The sequence below is a fragment of the Chiloscyllium plagiosum genome, chromosome 40 (genome assembly GCF_004010195.1).
Source record: "Chiloscyllium plagiosum isolate BGI_BamShark_2017 chromosome 40, ASM401019v2, whole genome shotgun sequence".
NCBI classification, from domain to species: Eukaryota; Metazoa; Chordata; class Chondrichthyes; order Orectolobiformes; family Hemiscylliidae; genus Chiloscyllium; species Chiloscyllium plagiosum.
The window spans coordinates 11,182,348-11,205,472 of record NC_057749.1 but is presented as its reverse complement, the minus strand read 5'-3'; the positions used below and the strand labels follow the sequence as shown (position 1 = coordinate 11,205,472).

Genomic DNA, 23,125 nt, shown 5'->3' with positions numbered 1-23,125 from the left:
TCATGGTTGAATTGATGGTCCTCTTGGTCTGTGTGTCTGGACACGAGGGAGAGTGGATCATGTAGTTTAGTTGTCAATTGGTATTCTTGAAGTTGAATGGCTAGTTTTCTTCCTGTTTGTCCGATGTAGTGCTTATTACAGTTGTTGCAAGGGATTTTGTGTGCCATGTTGGTCCTACATGTTGTGGGTATGAGATCTTTAGTCCTGGTAGTGTGGCTGTTGGTTGGTATACTATCACACTACCCAGTGGTTGTAACAGCCTGGTAGTTAATTCTGATATGTTCTTCACACAGGTTAGGGTGGCCAGTGTGTTGGTAGGTACAGTGTCATCTTGGCATTGTTTGTTGGACAGGCATCGGTGGGCGAAGCTAGTGGAGCATCCATTGTTAGCAGAGACTTTGTGTAAGTGTTTTTCTTGATCCTTGTGCAGTTCTGGTGTGTTGCAGTGTGTCACAGCTCTTTTGAATAGTGTCCTGACACAGCTTCATTTATGGCTATTGGAGTGGCTGCCATTGTAGTTCAGGATCTGGTCTGGGTGGGTTTCCTGTATACTTTTGGTTGTGAGTCCTCTGTTCTACCTTGACATCTAGGGCTGGGAGGTTGTTGTCGTCTCCTTCAACCCTGGTAAACATGATGCCGGTGAGTATACTGTTAATGAGGTGGTAAATCTCCTCCAGTCTTGTATGTTTGATAACAAATAATCAGGGGAAGAGCTGTGTTTTCAAGACTCTGCATGACTGCTTCTGCTATTAGTCCCGAGATGGAAGAGCCCATCGGTGTGTGTTGACTTGTTGAAATAGCTTGAGCATGTTGTTTCTGCTGATGGTGTTGCTAGGAGTCATTGTCACTTGGCAATTGTTTTCTTGGCTAGTGGTATGTCAGTAGAGGTGAAAATGGAGTGCCGTGACATCCAATGAAACTACAATTTAATCCTCATCAATTTTAGTGTTCGTGAGTCTGTTGAGGAATTCTTGGGTCAAATGAATGGGGTGGGTTGACCACTGACAAGGTGTTTCAGTCTTCGTTGCAATTCCTTGGCCAGTTTGTGCATTGGTGTGCCTGGTAGCGAGACTTTGGGTTTGAATTTATGTACTTTCGGGAGTCCGTAAAAGCGGGGGGCGGGGGTGTTGCAGCCTTCTGGTTTCATTCTGAGGTAGTCAGTTTTGGTTATCTGTCCCATTTGTTTCAATTTGTTCAGCGGTGTATGTAATCATATTGGCTATTGGGTCAGTCTCCATCTGTTGGCAGGTGTTGATATTGTCCAGCAGTGTCTCAGCGTATTCCTATCTGTTCATTATAATGGTCATATACCCTTTGTCGCCTGGTTTTTGTCCTCCTTGAGTCCTTTTAATGCTTTCCTTTCTGGTGCACTGAGGGTGTTTCTCCGGGTTAGTGTGGGGTCTATGGTTTGTCAGATTGTCTGCTGTGTCTCCTCTGTAAGTTAGTTGGTGTTGCTTCAAGGGCAGCCAGGAAGTCCGTTCTGTCAGTGTCTTCATGGTTGTAATTGAGTCTGCATGTTAGGATAGCTTTCCCCGTGTCATTGAGTGTTCTTTTAGATAGATGTCTTATCCATGTGTCTGGTTTGTCTTTTGTTGTTGTTTTGTGTCAGTTTAGCCAATTTCTCAAGCAGTGTAAGTCTCTTCCTGGTTCTGGTTTTATGTTGGACAACAGTGATGGCTTTCTCCAGAGTCTTAGTCCATTGTTCATTGATTGAGTTCAGGTACTGTGATTTTTGGTGCGCAACTTCCTGTGCATATTATTGAAAGCATCATTAATGTTGTGAGCATCATTAATCATGACCCTTCTTGGGTAACCATTCCAGGACAAGTCAACCAAAGGTATGCCAGAGAGTTCTAGGAAGCCTGGTTTTCAACCAAAAAGGCTATCAACAAACACGTAGACAAAGCGTACAAACCACTACAGAGAAGACCCAGAAGGGACACTCACCTCAACAGACTGGACCACACAATGCCCGAAACGTCGATTCTCCTGTTCCCTAGATGCTGCCTGACCTGCTGCGCTTTTCCAGCAACACATTTCCATCACACAATAACCAAGCAGACTGAATAACACAGAAGTCGCACTGATGTTACCAGCATGCTAATGAAACGTCTGCATGATAATCCAGCAGCCCCATGAGCTAACCAACTATGTCATCCACAATCTGAGCTACAGATCTTCACGAAAACCTTTAAATGTGGAAAGATTGTTTGGGGCCTTGGATGGAGATGAGAAGGGTGGTGTTGGGACTGGTGTTGCACCTCTTGTGGTTGCAGGGAAAGGTATCATGTGTGGTGGAGAAGCAGGTGAGGAATGTAGGGTTAATGAGGGTGTTGTGGAGTGAATGGTCCCTCCAGAGAGCTGATGAATGGAAGTGGGGTAGAGTGGTGGGGTCTGATTGTAATGGTGGAAATGTCAGAGGATGATGTGTTGGATTTGGAGGTTAGTGGGATCCTTACTGTCTCAGTTTTTGAGTATGTTCAAAATTGAGATTAATAGATTTCTATATGTTGAAAATATCAGAAAATGTATGAATAGTGCAGGAAGGTAATGTTGAAGTAGAAACTCTGCAGTGATTTCATTGAATGGTGGAACAGGATCTCCGGGTTGAAAGGCCTCTCATGCTTCTATTTCAATATTCTTATATTCTTAGATACTTGCTACACACTGAGCTTTGTATTTTCAGTTAGTTTGCTGTTGGACCATACTTGATTGATTTTTGTCAATGCTGCGACTATCATTTCATTCTGATGCCGATTTCAACATCGACGGTCTATAGCTGTTTATTGTTGATCCAAGATATACGAAGTTGTTGATTTCTGCATTGAGGATGTTAGTGGAACATGGAACCTATACATCCTGCCTGTAACTTGGGTCTTTCCGAAGCTGATCGTCTGATATACTTGTATGCCTTGGAAAACTGACCAGCAAGCTGTTGCATGTGAACTTCAGTCTGGGATGCCAATATGATGTCATCAATAAGTAGTAATTTTAGGACATTACACACTTTGGTTGTGGTGCACAGCCATGTCAAGTTCAAAAGTTTGCTGCCAACTCTGGTACATAGACACACTCATTTGAGTTGTCAAAAGTATATATTAGAAGAATTGAGAAAAATATGCCAAACAGAGTACGTATCTGAATGCCGATTTCTCCAGCTTTCTCATTTCCCCTCCCCCCACCTTTTCTCAGTCCCAACCCTCAGACTCAGCACCGTCTTCTTGACCTGCAATCTTCTTCCCGACCTCTCCGCCCCCACCCTCTCTCCTTAATCTCCTTCCATCTATCATATTCCCAATGCCCCTCCCACAAGTCCTTCCTCCCTACCTTTTATCTTAGCCTGCTTGGCACACCCTCCTCATTCCTGAAGAAGGACTTATGCCCAAAACGTCGATTCTTCTGTTTCTTTGATGCTGCCTGACCTGCTGCACTTTTCCAGCAACACCATTTTTAAGCTCTGATCTCCAGCATCTGCAGTCCTCACTTTCTCCAAACAGAGTACATGCCAGGATGTAGCCTCTGAACCTGCTGCTGATCTTGACAGCATCTGATGTTGATGTATTGTTCTGTGCATGTTTCTCATGCAGAAAATAAAATACCCAGGAATCCAGATAGACTGCCAATTTTTCAGTGCAGGACTGACAATTTTCCAGAGCTTACCTGCTCTTATAGTGAGAGTCCTTATATTGTTTTGATCCCAGCTGTTGGCAGTTATGGAAGCAGAGCAAAATCTGGCTCATTTTCTTTTAGCAATTTTTTTATTCTACTGGTAAGTCACTAAGAATATTCACAAGAGGCTGTCAATGTACTTTTAACAAAAGACCATAAACAATTTTTACATAAAAAGAAAAAGCAAGGTAACTCTGTTATATCATGCAAGAACTGTTTGAAATGGTTTGATGACGAATATTAAAAGTAAAGATTCAACCTTTTATCCTAAACAACGACCTTTAAAGATGCTCTGACTTCAGTAAAGGTCTCCATGTTAAATTTCTTATTTAGCCAGAATGGCTGTAACCTGTTTCTTGTTAACAAATTCATGCACTCACTTGATGCTATTAACTTCATTTAATTTTTCTTCCTGAAACCCTTGAACAACTGATAGCATATCTCACTTATTATTGAACATTGGTTCCTGATAAGCATGTCTTCCACTGATTTCTGCTTTTGGAATTTTCTTCTAAGCAATTTAAGGTTACTTTCCCATACCTGACTGCTTTGGAGTCTGCTACTAACAGCACTTCTATTACAGATCCTTTCTTTGAACAAGTCTGTACAGTATCCCTCCTTCTGCATGATTCTGATTTTGTTACTGGACTCCTGATGCTAGACAACAGAAATGGTTTTCTACTGTTGTTTTAAGTGCAGTGAACTGTTCACAGCAAGGGTTTAACCATCTCATGAAAATGTGTGAATGACAGTTGCTGCCGCACTCTGAACTCAAAAATGTGTCCTCCTCATAATACAAAGCATAGAAATATAAATCAAACTTAAAGCTATACACCATTCTTCCACATTTAAACAATAATAATATAGAATCTTCACCACACTATTCTGGGAATACTGTCCACTTTCTCCATGATAAAGGTTTGTAGGTATGAATTGGGAGCAGGGGTAGGCCATTCAGCTACTTTAGTCTTGCTCCACATTCAATACGAAAATATCCGATCTGATTGCAATTTTAAATCTACATTCCTGCCTACCTTTGATAACTTTCAAGCCCTTTGTTTTATAAGAATCTGTTGACCTTGGCCTTGAAAATGTTCAAGGACCCTGCTTTTCAGGGACATTGTTCCAAAGGTTTACAACCCTCTGAGAAAACATTTTACCTCATCTCTGTTTTAAATGGGTGACCCTTGATATTTTAATGTGTGACTTCAACAGAACCATAGAAATAATACATTACAAAGGAGGACATTTGGCCCATCTTGTCCATGTCAATCCAAAGACATCTAGATGCTCTTTCTAGTCCCATCTTTCTGCAGAGGGGTCATAGTCCTGCAGTTTACAGTACTTAAGGTGCTGATCCAAGTACTTTTTGAAGGAGGTTAAAATCTCTGCCTCCACTACCAACTCAGGCAGCGAATTCCAGACACCTACCACTTTTGTTGTAAGAAGGTTTTTCATCACGTCTCTTCTAGTCCTTCAGTGACTGAGCTTGAATCTGTGACTTCTGGTTTTGAGCTCTCTGAACCAAGGAAACTGATTCCTCCTGTCGATCCTATCTCTCCCCCTCACAATTTTGTATATCTCAATCATGTTTTCCTTCAGCCTTCTCTGTTCCAAGGAAAACAATCCTACCTTCTCCAATCTCTACTCATAGCTACAATCTCCAGCCCTAGCAACATTCTAGTAAGTTGTCTCTGCAGTCTCTCCAGAGTAATTTTGTCCTTTTTGTAGTGACCATACTGCACACACTACTCCAGTTGTGGCCTTGCAGTATCTTATACAGTTTCATTATATTCCTACTTTTGTATTCTATACTTTGACCAATGAAGCATTCCATATGCCTGCTTTATAACTTATCTACCAGTACTGCTCGCTTAAGATTTTTTTGCTTCACGTACTTCTCAGTATATTCCTTTTTAATATGTATTCCCTTTTACCGTTTGACCTCCCTAAATGCATTCCCTGACACTTATCAGAGTTGAACTACATTTGCTAGTTTCCCACTCCACCAATCCATCTGTATCATTTTGGACCTTACAGCTAAACTCTGTTATCCACTACATGGCTAATGTTTATGTCATCTGCAAATTTCTCAATTGTGCCTGTTAGAGTTGTAGAGATGTACAACACAAACAGACGGTCCAACTCGTCCATGCCAACCAGATATCCTAACCCAATCTAGTTCCACCTGCCAGCACCTGGTCCATATCCCTCCAAACCCTTCCTACTCATATACCCATCTAGATGGCTTTTAAAAGTTGCAATTGTACCAACCTGCACCACATCCTCTGGCAGCTTATTCCATACACATTTCACCCTCTGCGTGAAACAGTTGCCCCTTACGTCTCTTTTATATCTTTCCCCTCTCACCCTAAACCTATGCCGTTTAGTTCTGGACTCCTCCACCCCAGAGAAGAGACTTTGTCTATTTATCCTATCCATACCCCTCATGATTTTATAAACCTCTATAAAGTCACCCCTCAGCCTCCAACGCTCCAGGGAAAACAGCCCTCGCCTATTCAACCTCCCTCTATAGCTCACATCCTCCAATCCTGGCAACATCCTTGTAAATCTTTTCTGAACCCTTTCAAGTTTTTCACAACATATTTCCTATAGGAAGGAGACCAGAATTGCACGCAATATTCCAACAGTGGCCTAACACTGTCCTGTACAGCTGCAACATGACCTTCCAACTCCTGTACTCAATACTCTGACCAATAAAGGAAAGCATATCAAACGTCTTCTTCACAATCCTATCGACCTGTGACTCCACTTTCAAGGAACTATGAACCTGCACTTCAAGGTCTCTTTGTTCAGCAACACTCCTTAGGATCTTAACATTAAGTGTATAAGTCCTGCTAAGATTTGCTTTCCGAAAATGCAGCGCCTTGCATTAATCTAAATTGATAAATTTTTAGGGTTAGGGTTAACTCTGGTTTCCAGCATCTGCAGTCCTCATTTTTGCTTAGTTGATTTAAAACCCATGTAGACAACATTCACTGCATTATCATCATCAATCATCCTTGTCTGTTCCTCAAAGAATGCATCCAAATTTTTAAGGCATGGCCCTTTCTTAACAAAGGCATGCTGACTATCTCTGATTCGCCTTTCCAAGTGAGAAGTTAGCCAGTTTGTCAGGATTAATTCTAACAATTTATCTACCACCGAAGTAAGACTATCGGGCGTATAATTGTTTGGCATTTTCTTTGTACCCTTTTTAAACAACAGAACCACTGCATTCCTCCAGTCCTCTGACACCTCACCTTTTCTCTAGTGAAGATTGGAAAATAATCCTCAGACCATTTGTTATTTCCTGCCTGACCATCTGGCAAATCCTAAGAAATAATCCATCTAGCTGTGGCAACAAACAATTTCAAGGATTTCAATTCCTCTAACACTTCCTCTCTGGTTATGATCATTTTGTCCAATATTTCACACTACGTGTTTTGGATTACTGTGTCCACATTGTCCCTTTCCTTTGTGAATATGAAGATGAAAAATTCTTTTTAAATGTTTCCCATATCCTCTGCATATTACACAAGTTCCCTTCTTCATCTTTGATAGGTCCGACTGTTTCCTCTACTGTCCTTTTGCTTTTTATGTATTGGTAGTAAATATTTGGGTTTTCCTTTATGTTGCTTGCAAATATTTTTTCCTACCCTCTCTTTGATGCACTTTTTTAAAAACTTGATCCATGTACTTTCTATATACCTCTAGGCTATCTGCAGTTTTGAGTTTTTTTGTGACTATCATAAGCTTTCTTTTGCTGTTCAATCTTGCCCTATTTTTTACCCTAGTTCTAGATTCTCCAGAGGAAGCATCCTATTTGCATCTACCTAGTCAAGATTTCTCAGGATTTTATATGCTTCAGTCAAATAAACTCTTATTCCACTGAGCTCCAGTGGGTACCAGCCAAGCCTGTCCAAACCTTCTTCACAAGCCAACCTTTTCTGAATTTCCACTGATGCGTTTATGTCCTTCCATAAATGAAATCATCAAAATCATCTACAATACTCCTGATATGGTCTCACATATAACTGTGAAACATAACCTTTTGCATTAATTTCCTCTTGCAATAAACAATAGCATTTTATTAGCTTTCCTAATTACTGTACAGATATAATATCGTTATGATTCACGCATGAGGATCTCCCTTTGAAGCTTAGAGATCTGCAGTCTTTTGCCATTTAGATTATATGCTTTCTTTCTGCCAAAAGGGACACATTCACATTTTCAAATTTAGAATGGCACTGGGAACTTCTTCATTGATGTTCTCCATAATTTAGAAATTGAGGAAGTGCACACAGTTTTCTGTCTACTTGACACAAAACAACCAATGTTCTAAAAACAAATGTTTTAATCTTTACCATGTTGCTATCCATGGGACTTTGTGTGCAGACTCATTGCCATGTTTCCTAAATTACAATGACCACAAGAGAATAAGATAATGTGAATATATACATGCAAGTTTTTCCCATTGTGAAATCATTGAAAGCAGTTTTTTTTAAACCAGTTGACCATTGGCAGCAAAGTGACAATGTTTGATTCGTGGTTTGTACTTGCTGCTCCTTTTGGATCCCAGTGTTGATTTTTTGGACACCTTTTCATTCCTAATTTTCTTTGGAAGGGTGGTCAATATCAATTAAATTTATTTTTGCTAACAATTAAAATTGTTTGTCACAATACTTCTCAGTAATCAGTTTATTATGTACTGTATTCATGTATGAGTCAGGGAAGAGATGACCAGTTTTGATGGGCTTTTGCAAGTGCAGCATCAATTAGTATTTGCCAAGATTTTAACTGTTGCCCTTTTGGTGCGAGATTATGTTTTGAATATTTTCCAGTGATCCTAATTTAGATGTTGGATGAGCACAAAAATCAACTGAGCTTTCATTTTGGCCAATTCCCCACACCCTTCCAAAGTATCTTATAGTTATTTGGTGTCAATACTGACATAAGAAAAATGGAGTTGAAAAATGTGGTGCTGGAAAAACACAGCAGGCCAGGCAGCATCCGAGGAGCAGGAGAATTGATGTTTCGGGCATAAGCCCTTCTTCAGGAATGAGGCTGGTGTGCCAAGCGGGCTGAGATAAAAGGTAGGGGGGAGGGAATTTGGGGGAGGGGCACTGGGAATACGATAGGTGGAAGGAGGTGAGGGTGAGGGCGATAGGCCGGAGAGGGGGTGGGGGCGGAGAGGTCGGGAAAAAGATTGCAGGTCAAGAGGGCAGTGCTGAAATCTACATTCATCCCGTGTGGTTGGAGGGTTCCTAGGCGGAAGATGAGGCGCTCTTTCTCCAGACGTCGTGTGGCCAGGGTCTGGTGATGGAGGAGGCCAAGGATCTGCATGTCATTGGCGGAGTGGGAGGAGGAGCTACAGTGTTCAGCCACGGGGTGGTTGGGTTGGTTGGTGCGGGTGTCCCAGTGGTGTTCCCTGAAACGTCCTGCAAGTAGGCAGCCTGTCTCCCCAATGTAGAGGAGACCACATCGAGTGCAGCGGATACAGTAAATGGTGTGTGAGGTGCAGGTGAATTTGTGACGGTTATAGAAGGATCCATTGGGGCCTTAGAGGGAGGTGAGGGGGGGAGGTGTGGGTGCAAGGTTTGCATTTCTTGCGCTTGCAGGGGATGGTGCTGGGAGTGGAGGTTGGGTTGGTGGGGGGTGTGGACCTGACGAGGGAGTCGCGGAGGGAGTGGTGTCTCCTGAATGCTGATAGGGGTGGAGAGGGAAATATATCCCTGGAGGTGGCAGAAATGATGGAGGATGATACGATGTATCCGGAGGTTGGTGGGGTGGAAGGTGAGGACCAGTGGAGTTCTGTCCTGGTGGCGATTGGAGGGGCGGGGTTCAAGGGTGGAGGTGCGGGAAGTGGAGGAGATGCGGTGGAGAACATAGTTGACCACGTCAGAGGGGAAATAGCAGTCTTTGAAGAAGGAGGCCATTTAAGTTGTTCGGTAGTGGAATTGGTCCTCTTGGGAGCAGATGCGGCGAAGGAATTGGGAATATGGGATGGCGATTTTACAGGGGGCAGGGTGGAAGGAGGTGTAATCTAGGTAGCTGTGGGAGTCGGTCGGTTTGTAGTAAATATCTGTGTTGAGTCGGTCGCCTGAGATAGAAATGGAGAGGTCTAGGATATGGGAGGGAGGAGTCTGAGACGGTCCAGGTAAATTTGAGGTTGGGGTGGAAGGTATTGGTAAAGTGGATGAACTGTTCAACCTCCTCGTGGGAGCACGAAGTAGCGTCAATACAATCATCGATGTAGCGGAGGAAAAGGTGGGGGGTGGTGCCAGTGTAGCTGCGGAAGATGGACTGATCCAGATATCCGACGAAGAGGCAGGCATAGCTGGGGCCCATGTCCATTGTGAAGATAAGGCGTTGGGGAACGGGGAAACGAAAATTATGAAAACTGCAAGAAGTGCAAAACTTGCGCCCACACCTCCCCCCTCACCTCCCTCCAAGGCCCCAATGGATCCTTCTATAACAACCCGCCCCGTGGCTGAACACTTTAGCTCCCCCTCCCACTCCGCCAGTGACATGCAGGTCCTTGGCCTCCTCTATCGCCAGACCCTAGGCACACGACGCCTGGAGGAAGAGCGCCTCATCTTCAGCCTAGGAACCCTCCAACCACACGGGATGAATGTAGATTTCTCCAACAGCACCACTCCACCAAATTCCATACTCCCTACCTTTTATCTCAGCCCACTTGGCACACCAGCCTCATTCCTGAAGAAGGGCTTATGCCCGAAACGTCGATTCTCCTGCTCCTCGGATGCTGCCTGGCCTGCTGTGTTTTTCCAGCACCACATTTTTCAACTCTGGTACTCCAGCTTCTGCAGTCCTCACTTTCTCCTACAAGAAAAATTGATACTTAGGTAAATTATTGAGGGTACTAGCTTCTGTGAAGACAGTGTTTGTTAGGAGCTTTGGGGAAACAAAAAGGAGATGCAAAGCGTTCAGTTTTTAAAAATGTTTTAGTAGTGTGGCAATGTGATTTTTCATATATGTTACAACAGTACCACAAAGATTCTCTTTGATGAGCCTTGGCAAAATTTTGTTTGATTTGCCAGTACTTGCGCGTTAAAGTGTAACTGTTCACAGTATTTACAATGATAATTAAACTCTGGTTACACTGCCCTTCATTATTACATTACTGTAATGTCATTGTTTTGCTTGCAGATAAATACTTGCAGTCTTCAGTTAACCGTGCAAGCTTCGACAGTCGGGGACCGATTATCCCAGAAGCAGCAGGTAAATAGATGTTTGTCAATGGGTGACTGATGGGTTACAGGAATTATGTTAAAGAACCTTGAGCTTTTTGATATTGTTAATGCACCCATATAATTGGATCAATAACTGTTTAAATATATATTCCTTTTGTTTTTGTGACCTGGATTTCAATTGCACTTAGACAGGTTGTTGTAATTTCCTCACTGACTATTGAACAATTCCAAAGTTATACCAGCTTACATGGTGTCCGGACAAAAAGTAGCATGCTATCTCGACAGATCTGAATGAGCGCAGAACTAAGCGCAGGTCAAAATTTTGCAATCCTGCCATTTCTGGGGCGGTGGGGGGGTGCCGGTGCAAAGAAAGAACACATGGAGTGAGCAGGCAAGAGAATTGTACCTTTGGAGAGCTGGCACAGACACACTGGACTGAACAGTTTCCTTCTGCACTGTAACAATTCTGTGATTCAAGTGCCTATCCTTTAGAAATCACTGGTATTTTCAGTTTCCAACACCCTTAAAGATATTGAGTTCCAGGTCATGGCCATCTTTGATCAGAAGTGTGAAAGGATGATCTTCCTGAGCCTTCTCCTGAAATTCCTCACATCATGAACACTAGCCTTCAATGAATTCAGTTCAATCCATGTTATATCAAATGCTTGATTATATTGGATACAACAAAATCTGCAGTTCTCATCAGCATTCCTTCTGTCATACCAAAGTGCTGCGTTGCAGACCCAGCTGTACCTCTACTTAGAACAAAACAAACAGCAGCAGGAGTAGATAAGAGGGTAAGGCAATCCGAACAAAAAGCCTGAGGCTGAGATTTAGATGCCGTGGAAAGATGACCAAAAAATAAATTGTGAAAATAATGTGAAAATGTGTGAAAATAAATTGACCATAAATAGAAACACACAATCTCAGATTGTGAGATCATCTACCAAAATGGATTGAGGATGGGAGTAAAAACCTAAACACATGTCTTCTCGAGACTGAGAAAGGAGAAATTATATTGGGAGATAAGCAAGTGGCAAAGATGTTGAACAAGTGTTTTATGTTCATCTTCATAGTAGAAGAAACAAAAAGCATACCTAGAATAATGGGAATCTAACAGCTGATGAGAGTGATCAAGGCTGTAAGATTAAGTCAGCAAAACTGGGGCTAGAGATTGCTAAGGAGATTGAGGGAAGGCTTGAAAGGGGCTTGAACAAGAATGAATAGTTTCGGTAAAATTGAGAAAAGTTGTTCTCATTTACTGATGGTGCAAGAACCAGGGGACACATTTAAGTTTTTGAACCTTGAGAAAGACAAGGGGCTTGATGAAAAATCTTCTTATGTAATGAATGGCAATCACCAGTAACTGGCTGCCTACATAAGTTGTGGAAGTAGAGATAGTCAATGATATGATTAGGATTTGATGGGTTGAATGATCTCCTTCAATACCATAACATTGCTGTGATGTAAATTCCACTATCCTGCCAGACTTAACTGAATTCTTAACCACCTTCAACAATTTTTGCCAATATACTCCCATATTTCTTTGCATTTGTCGTCCTTTTAGAATTGTCTCCTTTATTTTATGTTGGCCCTTTCATTCTCCTTCCCAAAATGTATCTTTTCACAGTTCTGTGATAAATCTATTTTCAACATTGAACTTAACAGTGCAGTACAGGCCTTTTGGCCCTTGCTGTTGCGCCAACCTGTGGAACCAATCTGAAGCCCATCTATCCTACCCTATTCCATTTTCATCCATATGTTTATCCAATGACCATTTAAATGCCCTTAAAGTTGGCAAGTCTACTACAGTTGCAGGCATGGTGTTCCACACCCCTACTACCGAGTAAAGAAACTACCTCTAACATCTGTCCTATATCTACCACCCCTCAATTTAAAGCAATGTTCTCTCATGCTAGCCATGACCATCCGAGGAAAAAGGCTCTCACTGCCCTCCCTATCTAGCCCTCTGATTGATTGTCTTATATGTCTGCATTAAGTCACCTCTCAACCTTTTTTGCTCTAACAAAAACAGCCTCAAGTCCCTCAGCCTTTCCTCATAAGACCTTCCGTCCATACCAGGAAACATCCTTGTAAATCTCCTCTGAACCCTTTCCAGAGTTTCCAAATCCTTCCTATAATGCAGTGACCAGAACTGTATGCAATATTCCAAGTGTGGCTGCACAAGGTTTTGTACAGCTGCAGCATGACCTCGTGGCTCTGAAACTCAATCCCTCTACCAATGAAAGCTAACACACCATATGCCTTTTTAACAACCCTATCAACTTGGTTGGCAATTTTCAGGGATCTATGTGCATGCACACAGAGATCTCTCTGCTCATCCACACGACCAAGAATCTTACTATTAGCCCAGTACTCTTTATCCTTGCACCTTCCAAAGTGAATCACCTCACACTTTTCCACATTAATCGCCATTTGCGAACTCTCAGCCCAGCTCTGCAACTTATCTATGTCCCTCTGTAACCTTCAACATCCTTCAGTACTATCCACAACTCCACTTAGCGTCATCTGCAAATTTACTAATCCATCCTTCTATGTACTCCTCCAGGTCATTTATAAAGATGACAAACAGCAGTGGCCCCAAAACAGATCCTTGCAGTACACCACTAGTAACTGAATGCCAGGATGAACATTTCCCATCAACCACCACCCTCTGTCGTCTTTCAGCTAGCCAATTTCTGATCCAAACTGCTAAGTCACCCTCAATCCCATACCTCCGTATTTTGTACAATAGCCTACCACGGGGAACCTTCTCAAACACCTTACTGAAATCCATATGTACCATATCAACCGCTTTACCCTCATCCACCTGTTTGGCCAACATCTCAAAGAATTCAATAAGGTTGTGAGGCACGACCTACCCTTCATAAAACTGTGTTGACTATCCCCAATCAATATAGAACATAGAACATAGAACATAGAACAATACAGCGCAGTACAGGCCCTTCGGCCCTCGATGTTGCGCCGATCCAAGCCCACCTAACCTACACTAGCCCACTATCCTCCATATGCCTATCCAATGCCCGCTTAAATGCCCATAATGAGGGAGAGTCCACCACTGCTACTGGCAGGGCATTCCATGAACTCACGACTCGCTGAGTAAAGAACCTACCCCTAACCACTTAATTTAAAGCTATGCCCCCTTGGAAAAAGATTCTCACTGTCGACCCTATCTAAACCCCTAATCATCTTGTACACCTCGATCAAGTCACCCCTAAACCTTCTTTTCTCCAATGAAAACAACCCCAAGTGCCTCAGCCTTTCCTCATAAGATCTTTCTACCATACCAGGCAACATCCTGGTAAACCTCCTCTGCACCCGTTCCAGTGCCACCACATCCTTCCTATAGTATGGCGACCAAAACTGCACACAATACTCCAGATGCGGACGCACCAGAGTCTTATACAACTGCAACAAGAAGGAAATTCCACGAATTCTTTCTTGCACCTTCTCAGTATTGTACAAAAGTTGAGTTCAGATGACTGAGGCTGGTAAGCTCTCTGTTTCGGTATCCCTCAGGTATTTGATCTATTGCTTATGGTCACGAGTTTTTCGGGAAGTTAATGCTAGATAGGTCTCAGCTGTGTCATTGTCATGATATACCAGTCACCTGGTTCAGGCCTTCACTCCCCTTCTTTCTTAACGTCCTCTTCCATCAGGCAGAAGATACAGAAGCTTGAACACACATGCCAGTGGGTTCAGGCTGTTAGCGGACTGATGAATGGACTCTCTAATTTCAAATAATGCTGATCTTGCTAATGTTGATATTGCCTATCGCACGCCCTTTGCGACATAACCTGTATCCTTTCAAGCTTCTTTTTTCACCCTATGATTTGTATGACCTAGCTTACTATGATCTGCCAGTACCTCTCGTAAACAAAGTTTCCCACTGTACGTGGATACTCGTGATAAAAAATCAATCACAAAATCTGGAAGTTGGAAGCATTCTGAAGTCAGTGACAGATTGACCAACAGATCGTACTTACAGAACAAGTTGGCTTCTTAGGGGGAATAGCCATGATACTTCCTTCATTCCTGCTACATTGCAAAATCATAGTTTACAACAGGAAAACAGCTATGTGAAAAGAATTTATCCTAAGCATAGCTAAAAATGCCACTTGAGATATGGTTAGGGTGACACAGTTTCTGACTCAGTGTGAATCATTGTCCGGGAGGCAAAAGCAGCACACATCAATAAGAAACAAATCAGGAAGTTCCAAATTCCAGGAAACTTTGCTCTGGATTTGCAGATTTGAAAAACTATGCACAGTTGCTGAATGTCAAAGTTTGCACCCCATTGAACAAGTGGGATGTTCAAGGGAACCTCATTTCTCATTGAATTATGTATAGATTCACTTCAAATTCAAACTTTACACAAAACTTTGCTTTTAAGAGCTAAGGCTGTTGACAAGCAGGTGATTGCTGAGTCATTGCAAGGACTAAAGGACGCATCAGTGATTGCTCTTATGACACTATGCAAATGTAGAATCTGACACTTATCGGGTGACAGGGACCGATGGAAGCAGGAACAACAGAAGGTGGAGCAGGCCATTCAGTCCCTCAATACGTTCTGCTGTTCAATTAGATCATGACTGATCTTTGACTTAATTTGATATACCTGCCTTTTCCCCACTTCCACTGATATTCCTTATTCCCTGAGTCTGAAAGTTGTCATTTCACTGTGACTCAAGGCATCCCTGGAGGAATCTGAGCATGCGTTTTGATGCCAAGATTCTTTACGCATCCCCCCAACAAGTTGGCATCCAAAGTTTAGGCAGAAGGCTGGCATGCCACTCCTGCTGAATAGGAATATATAAGCAGAAATAGGCCATTCAGCCCCTCAAAATTGCCCTGTCATCTTCAACCATGGCTGATCATCTCTCTTCACTGCAGCTACTTGCATATCTCCATGTCCCTCAATGTCATTCTTTCACACAGTGTTATGAAACCAGCTCATGATAGAACTGGACAAGTCAGACTACAAAATGAAATCTGACCTGGTAGATAACGGAGACAGTCTCTGAACAATGTGGCCAATGGGAAAAATATGCTGAGATTGGCAAAATTAGATTCTCAACATTGACTCCAATATTCCACACAAAGTTTGAACGGTGAGCCAAGAATCTCACCAGCCAGTGGTGAGAAGCTCATCTGCAACCATTAACATCTCACTACTGGCTATTGTTGCCTCATTTACATGCAGTTTGCTATTCTCCCCTGTGTTGGAGATGCCATAATTCCAGGCAGGCAAATTAGAGCAGGTAACTGGTGGCTCCAGGTAACCACTGGCTCATCTTGGTCAGTAGTGCCCAGCTCCTCAGGGCATGTTCGATCGGTGGTGATCACACCCCACACAATTCTAATACCTGGCCTGGTTCGTTACCCAGAACCAAATCCAGTATGGCCTCACCTCTTGTTGGCCTATCTACATATTGTGTCAGGAAACCCTCCTGCACACATTGGACAAACACTGACCCATCTAATGAACTTGAGCTCTAGCTTTCCCAATCAATATCAGGAAAGTTAAAGCCCCCATAACAACCATCTTATTACTTTCACTCTTGTCTTGAATCATCCTCGCAATCCTTTCTTCTACGTTTCTAGGACTATTAGGAGGCCTGTAAAAAACTCCTAACAGGGTGAACTCACCTTTCCTATTCCTAACCTCAGCCCAAACTACCTCAGATGGCGAGTCTTCATCCATCGTCCTTTCCACAGCTGTAATACTATATTCCTTTATAGATGATTATAAATCCTATCTCTTCTAACCTTTTTCAACACTTTACCCACAACAGAAGTCAGTCTCACTGGTCTATAATTACTATGGTTGTCTCTACTTCCCTTCTTGAACAAGGGGGCAACATTGCTATCCTCCAGTCTTCTGGTACTATTCTTGAAGACAATGATGACATAAAGATCAAAGCCAAAGGATCTGCAATCTCCTCCCTGGCTTCCCAGAGAATCCTAGGATAAATCCCATCCGGGAGGAGAAAGTGAGGACTGCAGATGCTGGAGATCAGAGCTGAAAATGTGTTGCTGGAAAAGCGCAGCAGGTCAGGCAGCATCCAAGGAGCAGGAGAATTGACGTTTCTCCTGAGAAATTGAGAATTGAGCCTGAAGAAGGGTTCATGTCCGAAACGTTGATTCTCCTGCTCCTTGGATGCTGCCTGACCTCCTGCGCTTTTCCAGCAACACATTTTCAGCTCTAAATCCCTCCGGCCCAGGGGACTTATCTATTTTCACACTTTCCAGAATTGCTAACACCTCCTCCTTGTGAGGTGTCTTCCCATTTCACTATCATGTTTCCTCTTGACGTCTATGCTTTCCTCACATTTCACAACAATTCCAGGTTTTGTCAGCCACAGAATTTGACATTGTGGCCAGTGCAGGTAGGTTTAGGTCATTAATCTCGGCTAAGTTAAGCAGTTGGCCGAATCCAGTTCCTGAAGAATCCTATTAAATACTTCAGTCTAAGATTCATTCATTTCGCAAAACTAATATCCAGGCTGCCACTATTCCTCAAATTCCATATGAACTTCATCCCAGAGTATTGAAGGAAGTAACAGTGGAGATGGTGGACGCATTGATGTTTATCTTTCATAATTCTACAGATTCTGGAAAGGTTCTTGCTGACTGGAAGTTGGCAACCGAAACCTCACTATTTAAGAAAGGAGGAAGGGGAGTGGGGGCATTCAGACTTATTAATTTGATGTCAGTATTAGTGTAAGTGACAATCTGTTATAAAGGATGTGATAACAGAACATTTAGTAAAAAATGGCAAAATTAGGCAGTATCAATATTGATGTATGAAAGGGAATCACGTTTGACAAACTTGGAGTTTTTTTGAGGATGTTGTTTGTAGCATAGAATCAATGGATTTGGTGTATTTGAATTTCTAGAAGTTTTTTGATGAGATTAGTAAATGAAATTAAGAGTGCCTGAGATTGCAGGGGAATAAGCTTGTATTGAGGATTGATTAACAGACAGAAAGCAAAGAGCAGGAATACAGGTCATTCTTCATGGAGACTTATTATTGAGGCATTGCAAGGATCAGTGCTAGGTCCATATCTGTTCGCAATCCATGTACATAATTTGGATGGGGGGGGAAGCATATTTATTTTACTTGCTATTTTCATTCAAATAAAAAGATTTTTAATAATTTTATAACAACAATAAACCAACAAAAAACACTGCTCTCGCTCTCTCGCTCTCTCTCTAATATAAAAAACAAGAAACACTAATGCAAATACAACTATACTCATGTGCAAGGCAAACAAATCAAAGGCAATAAGTAAGTAAATAAATAAAACAGCTCAGCACAATGAAACATTAGCTCCGCCCAAGAGCACTGAGTATTACACAAGAATTTATTCGACATTCTTCCTTCAAGAGCATCAAGTTCACTAAATCAGATCGTAATGGCTACACAAAAGCCCTAGTTAAGTTGAGAGATAAATATATGTCCAGATAGTCCAAAAAGGGCTGCCATATCTTTTAAAAATCTTCAGTTGCATGGTTTAAATTACATTACAGTGTGGAAACCGGCCCTTCGGCCCAACAAGTCCACACCGACCCGCCGAAGTGCAACCCACCCATACCCCTTACCTAACACTACGGGCAATTTAGCATGGCCAATTCACCTGAGCTGCACATCTTTGGATAAGGAATATATTCCATGATTAGCCTACACCAACTCAACAGACCCTGGGGGTTTTCAGAGACCAACATATCAAAATAGTTTTCCTCACAGAAAAAGAGAGAATATTAAAAAGTTTTTTCCCCATGAGCGTCTAAAGGTAAATTGGGTAGGCCAAGGAGCAGAGAGTTGGATCCCTCTTAACTTCGATCCCCAAGGTCCTCTCTATTTCTCCTGCCACAGAACTCCAGTATGTACGGAGCCTGCAGCAACAGCACAGATAATGAGTGAGAGTACTGATACTTATTTTACACTTAGGACATTAATGAAGATGCCCCCATCTTAAATTTTGTGAGATGGTTTGGGGCCAAATGGGCCCGATGCAGAATCTTTAGCTGCATGGCATGCATCCTATTACAGGTTGAAAGCTTTCTCATATTTTCACAGATGTCCTCCCATGTCTCCACAGAGATCTCAATCCCTAGCTCTTTCTCCCAGCCCCACAAAACCGCTCAATGTCTTCTGAAAGATCGCACCCGAACATATGATAAAGCGTACTAAAGGGGGAGAGTACTTTGAGCATGAAACACCCTCTTCTCCATGACAGATCTGTAGGACTGGGTCAAAAACGTGGTCCCTTTTTGAATAAAATCCCTGACCTGAAAAAAAACGAAAAAGCTTTCTTTTTTTTCCACAAGTTTACAAAAAACTAAAAAAAAGACCCAAGTATAAACATTGATATACAGTTAAATCTTAAATGATAACCAAAATCTATCAAACAAGAAAACAGAAATACCAAGAGAAAAGAAAAGACAAAACTCAACGAACTACTCATCCAACTTACAACTAACCAGAGTGTATCATTAAAATTCTGACATTGTTCAAGAGAAAAAAAAATCCAGCGGATAACACACAAATTGAGCAGTGATATACATGCTTGGAATGTGTTCACATCAGATCACAACAAAACCCGTATTTATCCAAAACAGCCCGAGCATATAGAGCATATAAAATTCACAAAAATAAAAGCTCTTTAGTACATTCAGATCAATATAATAAAAAAAACAATTTCTAAAAAGTATAAAATGTATTTAAATGGAGATCTTCCCCCTTATTCCCAGGGGGCATCTCTTCCTTTCCAAAAAATACCCATCATGACCTCTCCCAACCAGTGCTCCACCCTTGACCCAGGCATCCCACGATAGGATAAAGAAAATTCAAGGAGAAAGTGAGGTCTGCAGATGCTGGAGATCAAAGTTGAAACTTTATTGCTGGAACAGCACAGCAGGTCAGGCAGCATCCAGGGAACAGGAGATTCGACGTTTCGGGCACAGGCCCTTCTTCAGGAATGAGCAGAGAGTGTTCAGCAGGAGAAGATAAAAGGTAGGGAGGAGGGACTTGGAGGAGGGGAGTTGGAAATGTCTTCTTCTTGACCTCTCCGCCTCCATCCTACTCCCACCTATCACCCTCACCTTGACCTCTTTCCACCTATCACATTTCCAACGCCCCTCCTCCAAGTCCCTCCTCCCTACCTTTTATCTTCTCCTGCTGAACACTCTCTGCTCATTCCTGAAGAAGGGCCTGTGCCCGAAACGTCGAATCTCCTGTTCCCTGGATGCTGCCTGACCTGCTGTGCTGTTCCAGCAATAAAGTTTCAACTTTGATATCCAAATGAATCCAACAAGAACTGGACCAAGCATATGTGGTACTCATAATCTTCTTCATCCTAAGTATACGCATGATTTTACTACAACTGCTAAGTATTTCATCAGTAATATTTTCAGCAACATAACACAAAACATCGCAGATAAGAAAAACTGCAGCATATTAACATGCCAAATTTCCCCTAAAGTAAATGCATTAAAATTCCATCAAATTTGACAATATTGTTATGTATTTGGCTTTAAGGGGTTAACACGTAGGGGGTTCCATACAACAGCCAAGCAGGGTGAGATCAATAGTTGTGATGTTGAGAAGATATGCTCTTCTTCATTAGGGTAAATAAAACCACAGAAAGTAGACAAAATCAAACACAAAATATTGCTGAGGAAAGGAGTGAACAAAGACAGAAATGGGAACTATTTAAATGTAAATCTATGATTCGCTCCAGTAATAATATCTAACAATATTCAATATCTAGGATCATACCAAAAGAGTACTTTGAAGTATTAAAGGGATTTTCTGCTATCTAGTGATCTCTGAGGCATGAAGTTTCCCTTTCTTGATATGTGCAAGATCAAGACAAACACTAGGCATACAGTAACAGTGATATCACCGCAGGGAGTTGGCAGCCAATTACACTGAAGTATTCTCAAACAGCAAATCAGAAAGTAAAATGCAGTAAAATCTTCTACTCAATTAAAATTTCCACAGAGTAAATACAAATCATCAGTGATACACATGGGATTAAAGTAGCTGAAATATCATAACTTTTTTTTAAATTTGAAAAAAACATTATTGCCATAATAATGGCAAAAAAGCATCCCAGTGATATAACATTAGATTTCTATGAGTAACTATTGAGTTATTAAAATTAAATTGCATTTATATAGTAACTGTTATGGCCACAGAAAGATCCAAAATGCTTTACAGCCAATAAAGTACTTTGGAAGTACAGTCAGTGTTGACACATAGCAGGCAATTTACATGTAGCAAGCTCCCACAAAAAGAAATGCTGTACTAATTATTGAAAAAATATTGACTATGACACCTGGAACAACTTTCTCATCAGTGGTGAGGTTCTGGAACCCACGAGTTCAAAGGGTAATACAGGCAAAAACCATAATCACATTAAAACATGCGGTGGAACAGTCAATGGGTTTAGGAATCAAAATTTGGAGAGTGGGATTAGTGTGACGAGGTATTCATCGACTGGTATGGACATAATGTGCCAGACGACTACCTTCTGTGCATGAAATCTTACTGTGTTTTCTATGTATCTATAACTCTTATTAAAAATAGTGCCATTGGCTCTTCTATGTCTACATTAGAGGACAGACAGGCCTTCACTTAGTAGGCTCTCGTCAAAAAGATAGCAGCTTAAATCTTCCAACTTCCCTCACTGGATTGGAATGTGTTGCTGGAAAAGCGCAGCAGGTCAGGCAGCATCCAGGGAACAGGAGAATCGACGTTTCGGGCATAAACCCTTCTTCAGGAATGAGGAAAGTTTGTCCAGCAGGCTAAGATAAAAGGTAGGGAGGAGGGACTTGGGGGAGGGGCGTCGGAAATGTGATAGGTGGAAAGAGGTCAAGGTGAGGGTGATAGGCCAGACTGGGGTGGGGGCGGAGAGGTCGGGAAGAAGATTGCAGGTTAGGAAGGCGGTGCTGAGTTCGATGGATTTGACTGAGACAAGGTGGGAGGAGGGGAAATGAAATTTTCAGCTCTGATCTCCAGCATCTGCAGACCTCACTTTCTCCTAGCCATAGTGAAGCCACACAGTGTCTAACTCAATGACTCGTCTCTGGTAAATACGAACGTTGTTGATCTCCTCTTGTGTTGAAATCAGAAACAGACATGAAGGTGACAATTGGAAGCCACCCACCCTGCACTGAGACTGAAGCCAGCCGTCTCTGGTTTGATGTTTTCAAGAAAGACCTTTATATCTGCGATGGGAAGATTTGGGTGTCAATCTTACAAGGTAATGCAACAATATCATTAAGGTAGAGATGGATTGTTTGTAGTGCCACCCCTCAGTGAAGTTGTTAATGAATAAATAGAATACATAAAGAAAGAAAGTCACATTTGTATGAACCTCAGCAAGGCTCATTACGGTCAATGAAATTTTTTTTACTCAGCCAATGAAACAGGGCACAATAAGCTCCCACAAACAGCAATATGATAGTTGCCAAGTGACCTGCTTTTGCAATGTTGATTGGTCAGGACTCCAGGGTTAACTCCCTTACTATTCTTTAAAATTGTGCTATGGTATCTTCTCCCTCCACTTGAGAGGATAGAATCATAGAATCCCTACAGTGTGGAAACAGGCCCTTCAGCTCAACAAATCCACACCAATCTTCTGAAGATCCATTCCCCTATCCTATTATCCTATACTTACCCGTGACTAATGCACCTAACCTGAACATTATGACAATTTAGCATGACCAGTTCACGTACCCTGCATGTCTTTGGATTGTGGGAGGAAACCTGAGCACCCAGAGGAAACCCACACAGACATGGGGAGAATGTACTGTCGCCCAACGGTAGAATCAAATGCAATACCCTGGTGCTGTGAGACAGCAGTGCTAACCACTGAGCTACCATGCCAGATAGATGCGACCTTTTTTCTTAACAATTCGCCTCTGACTGCACACCCCTGCTCAGGACTACACTGGGGTATCAACCCAGATTAGAACTTTCTAAAGAGGCATTTTGCCCACAATATTGTAAATCAGCGTTCAGGGTTCAAGTAGTGAGTCACGCTAATTCAGAGTGCATCAGTGCTGAACGGTACTGTCTTCCATGTGCGTCAATGATCAGATAAAGGTCTCTGAGTGTTGAATAAATTATCCCCTCCCCACACAACACATACACACACACCCACTCTCTTTCTGTTTCACACACACACGTATACACACACACACAC

The 23,125-nt window shown here is 42.1% G+C and overlaps 1 protein-coding gene across 3 annotated transcripts in view; it reads left to right on the top strand.

Annotated features, from left to right (window-relative positions):
* The window catches only part of LOC122542505 (leucine-rich repeat-containing protein 49), a 271,158-nt gene that overhangs the window by 9,751 nt on the left and 238,282 nt on the right, over positions 1-23,125 (top strand). For all 3 annotated transcript variants that reach the window (XM_043680302.1, XM_043680301.1, XM_043680305.1), the window contains exon 2: positions 10,843-10,914. In XM_043680302.1, coding sequence (XP_043536237.1) covers positions 10,843-10,914 — 72 coding nt within the window. The remainder of the gene's footprint in view (positions 1-10,842; positions 10,915-23,125) is intronic.